At 36.9% G+C, this 4,349-nt stretch overlaps 1 protein-coding gene across 1 annotated transcript in view; it reads right to left on the bottom strand.

Moving 5' to 3' along the window:
• The window catches only part of RGS7 (regulator of G-protein signaling 7), a 479,262-nt gene that overhangs the window by 26,544 nt on the left and 448,369 nt on the right, over nucleotides 1-4,349 (bottom strand). Inside the window, exons 13-14 of the mRNA XM_006868561.1 lie at nucleotides 2,445-2,555; nucleotides 943-1,068 (exon numbers count right to left, since the gene is read on the bottom strand). Coding sequence (XP_006868623.1) covers nucleotides 943-1,068; nucleotides 2,445-2,555 — 237 coding nt within the window. The remainder of the gene's footprint in view (nucleotides 1-942; nucleotides 1,069-2,444; nucleotides 2,556-4,349) is intronic.

A 4,349-nucleotide genomic window follows, 5' to 3' on the forward strand; every position in this document is an offset into this window, starting at 1 on the left:
GTAGTTTCAAACTGCTGACCTTGAGGTTAGCAGCCCAACTTGTAACCACTACACTACCAGAGCTCCTTCAGAATTACATAAGCAATATAAAAGTAAAATAAGGTATTCAAGGTTTCAAACAAATAATGAATGAAAGAGCCCATGGAAAAATAGTGTTATTTTGTGGACAGATATTGTCTACTTCCATGATCTAAGACAAAGTCATTAAAATTCATTCTAATGTTTTACATTTAAAGTACATTTCCCAATTTAAGTTAGAGAAATTTCAAAACTAAATAATGATGATGTTTACTATAGCTGGGCAGAATGGGTGCACACTGCTCTCAGCTGCACATAAGCTGTATTTAAATGTGCAAAGGTACATCAGTGTCCCAATAGCTTTTCCCTAACTTATATAAATGCTCTATCTCCTTTAATCTACCTTACTTCCAGAAGTGATGTACAAAGAAAATTAATATGGATAAGTAGGTGATATTTTGATTTAACTCCATAAATATTATTGGCCATTCTCTACTTGTCAACGATTGGTCTAAATATTATACTTCTGAGTGTTGTTAAGTACTGTCAAGTTGGTTCTGATTCATAGAGACTCTGTAAAGGCTTTCTGAGGAGCAGCTGGTAGGCTAGCAGCTGGTAGGCTAGCTTATCCTAAAGTACAACACCAGCATTCTATACTTCTAAACAGAGTCCACTTAAAATGCTCCATATTTTCAAGCTCAAGAAACAGTGTCAAAATAAACCATCATAAGGAACAGATAATGTTGGGTAGACTTTGCCTTGGTTATCTTTTTTGCCTCATTCATTAAGCAGAAATTGAATGGGTTCATATCATTACCATGATATTAGAGGGGAGAATAAATCGATTATAAAGTCTTAAATCTTTCAGACATATCTCAGACAGTATCTCTCTAACTTGCCAAGGAAGGTCCAAACAAGACTTACCGTAAGTTTTCTGAGCTGAATTCTGACTCAAGAAATTTCAGGAACTGTTCTCTCCCAACTGGGTCCTTTAAAGCTTCATCCATACCAAAACCCCATCGTTTTACCCTCTGCTGACTCGGCTCTTTGCTACAGGATATAAAACAAACCAAATATATTGTTTTCATCACAACTGCTAATTTCTGTCTTTTAATTTACCCTCAAAGTCATATATGTTTTGAAGTTCCTGTCTTTAATTTGTTTTTCAGAAAAAAAAAAAAAATCTGAATGAAGACTCTGCTGAAAATATAGGGAAGCATCAGTAATAAAATCAACCAATTTATCAGAATTTTGTGCTGAGCGTTCTACTTAAATGATGTTGGTTTTTTCTGATATTTTATGAGACAGGTACCATTATCATTTCCTTTTTATAGATGAGGCAATAGAGGGTTACAACTTGCCAATGTGAATCAGGTAGTAAAGTACAGTAATACAAACATGTTAACCTCAGAGCTCAATTTCTCAACTATTCTATAATGCAGTCTTGCTGTGGTATGCTAATCAGTGTGGTAGGTAGCACATTGGGACCAAGAGGCCTAAATTCTTGGCCATCGACTCTGCTGTCCATTCAGTGTGTGACCTAATCCTGACTAGTCACAAAAGTATGTGGATTTATTAAGTGTGAACGAAGATTTCTAGACTTGTCAAATGTTGTAGAACCAGGGCTAAATTTGGACAAAATCATCACCACCAGTTGCCATTGAGTTGGTTCTGACTCATGGTAACATTACGTATGTCAGAATAGAACTGGGCGCTATAGGATTTTCAACGATGATTATTAACAAGTAGGTCTTCCTTCTGAAGCACAACTGGATGGACTCAAATCATGAGCCATCCACTATGTTAACCACTTAAAAACCACGGAACTCCTGAGAAGAAACTGTGGTCCATAAATGCAACATACAGAAGTACCGGGTAACGCTAAATCCTTATTTTACAGCGATATGCAAAGGATCTTTTATTAATTTGTCAGGGTTGATGATAAAATTCTTCTGTTATGTAGCTCATGAAAACAATGGATGTTTTAAATTATGCTTTGGTTCTCTCAAGAGGGTAATCTCTTGTCAATTTCTGTTAGAGAATTTATGGCAAGTTTCTTTGGTTTTAAAATTTATTTATAAAAACATTTTGTATTAGGTCTAAGTATGTTTGGATTTAGTATTAATTTTGGATGAAAACGTAGACTTTTGGCTATGTGGATTTCAAGTAAACTAAAAGCAGTGAGCTAATTTCAAGAATTAAACATTGTCAACTCTGATTTTATGCTAGTTTTTCCAGCAATAAAAATTTCAATGCAAATGCCTAATGTTCGAAAACAATTATCTTGTATAAGAATTTTATATAATGAACCAATGTATGCAAAGAATAAAATTACATTTTATAATTAATTAGTTATAGGATTCTTCCTGTATCACCCAGATTTGAAATAGATTAATATATTTAGAAAAGCAAAAAATGTCACCTACCTTGCTTCAAGTTCCCAGAAAGTAGTATCATCGGACAGCCATGGGTTAGAAGGGTCAGGTGGCACAAGAAATGGGTCATATTCTAAATACTGTTCTGTGTAACTTAGCAGACTAGAGAGAAAAAAAGATTGCCATTTTCCTTAGTTTTCTGTATGAGGTTAAACCCAGTCCAAAGTAAGAGACACAAGATAAAGTAACTGGCCAAGGAAGCCTGTGCACTTACAGAATAAAATTCAATGGTAGTTTCACTTTCCAACAAGTTACACTTTTTGGAAAACATGCAGTTAAGGATCCCATTTCTCATTATGCCTAAGCCCACCAAAAATCACTACTCATTGCCATCAAGTCAAGTCTAACTCATAGCGACCCTGTACAGAGTTTTACCACTGCTGCTGTTATTGTTAAGTGCCATCAAGTTGGTTCTGACTCATAAGAGCCCCATATAGGGTTTCCAAGGAGCAGCTGATGGGTTTGAACTGCCAACCTTGAGTTTCACAGTCCAGTGCTGATACTACAGCGCCACACCCCAGGAGTCCAAATTTAAAATCTTCTCAAAAGCAGAAAGTCTCATCTTTCTCCCATGGAGCAGCTGGCAGTCTCGAACTGGGAGCCATGTGGTTCACAGTCCAGTGCTTATTGTATGGGCTGTAAATTTTGCAGGAGCAGAAAGCCTCATATTTCTCCCATGGATAGAGGGTGGACTTGAACTGTTGACCTTGTAGTTAGTAGTTAGCGGCCCAGTAATTATCCTACAGCTCCACCAGAGCGAACTGTGCTTAGGTCAGATGAGTCAATACCACTCAACTAAAATGAAACAAAGAGGAAGAAGTCACTTTGTTAAGGGAAATTTTAAGGGTCAGCCAGCGCACCCAAGTTGAACTGACCATAGCCAACTTGGAAACAGAAAGAAATAAAATGCATGACAAAATTATTTGGAGGAATTACATAAAAGGAGAATCACTGACCAAAGAAAAAATCCATCCTTTTAAAAATCTGTGTTAAAAAAAAGAAAAGAGAAGAAGAAATGAAAGAGGAAAGAAGTTGGAAAGGGAAGATTTGGCCATCAGTGTTCAAAGCTAGAGAATATAAATACTTTTAGAACAGATTTAATAGGGAAAATACCCTTGAATTACCAATTCAAATTATGAAGTCAAGCAATAACTGAGTAGTATGACTGTTCAGAGGAATTTACAGAGAGGATCTAAGTTGCTAAGATGTAATGTAAACTACAACACCTCTACAAGAAAAAGACAAGCAACCTAACTAAAAAATGGGCAGAGGACATGGACAGACACTTCACCAAGAAAGATTTTCAGGCATCCAACAAACATATGAAGAAGTACTCATAATCACTAGCCATTAGATGTAAATCAAAACAACAATGAGACAATATCTCACACCAGCAAAGTTAAAAAAAAGAAAACAACACATGCTGGTAAGGGTATGGAGAGACTGGGATGCTCCTACATCACTGGTGAGATTGTAAAAGGGTTCAAGCACTGTGGGAAATGGTATGGTGCTTCCTGACAAAGTTGGAAATAGAATGACCCCATGACCCAGCAATCCCTTACTTGGTATATATCCATAAGAAATAAGAGCTAGGACATGAGTAGATATATGCACACTGAATCCATCAAAGCACTATTCACAATAGGAAAATGATGGAGACAACCTAAATGCCCATGAATGGAATCATGAATAAACACACTTTGGTACATACATATAAAGAAATACTATGCAAAGGAGCTCTGGTAGCGTAGTGGATACTAATCGGGCTGCGAACCTTAAGGTCAGTGGTTCGAAACTACCAGCCGCTCCGCGGGAGAAAGATGAGGCTTTCTACTCCCGTAAGGATTTACACCCTTGGAAACCCTGTACAGGGTCGCTATGGGTCGGAACCGACTC

Source organism: Chrysochloris asiatica, unplaced genomic scaffold, assembly GCF_000296735.1.
Source record: "Chrysochloris asiatica unplaced genomic scaffold, ChrAsi1.0 scaffold00119, whole genome shotgun sequence".
NCBI classification, from domain to species: domain Eukaryota; kingdom Metazoa; phylum Chordata; class Mammalia; order Afrosoricida; family Chrysochloridae; genus Chrysochloris; species Chrysochloris asiatica.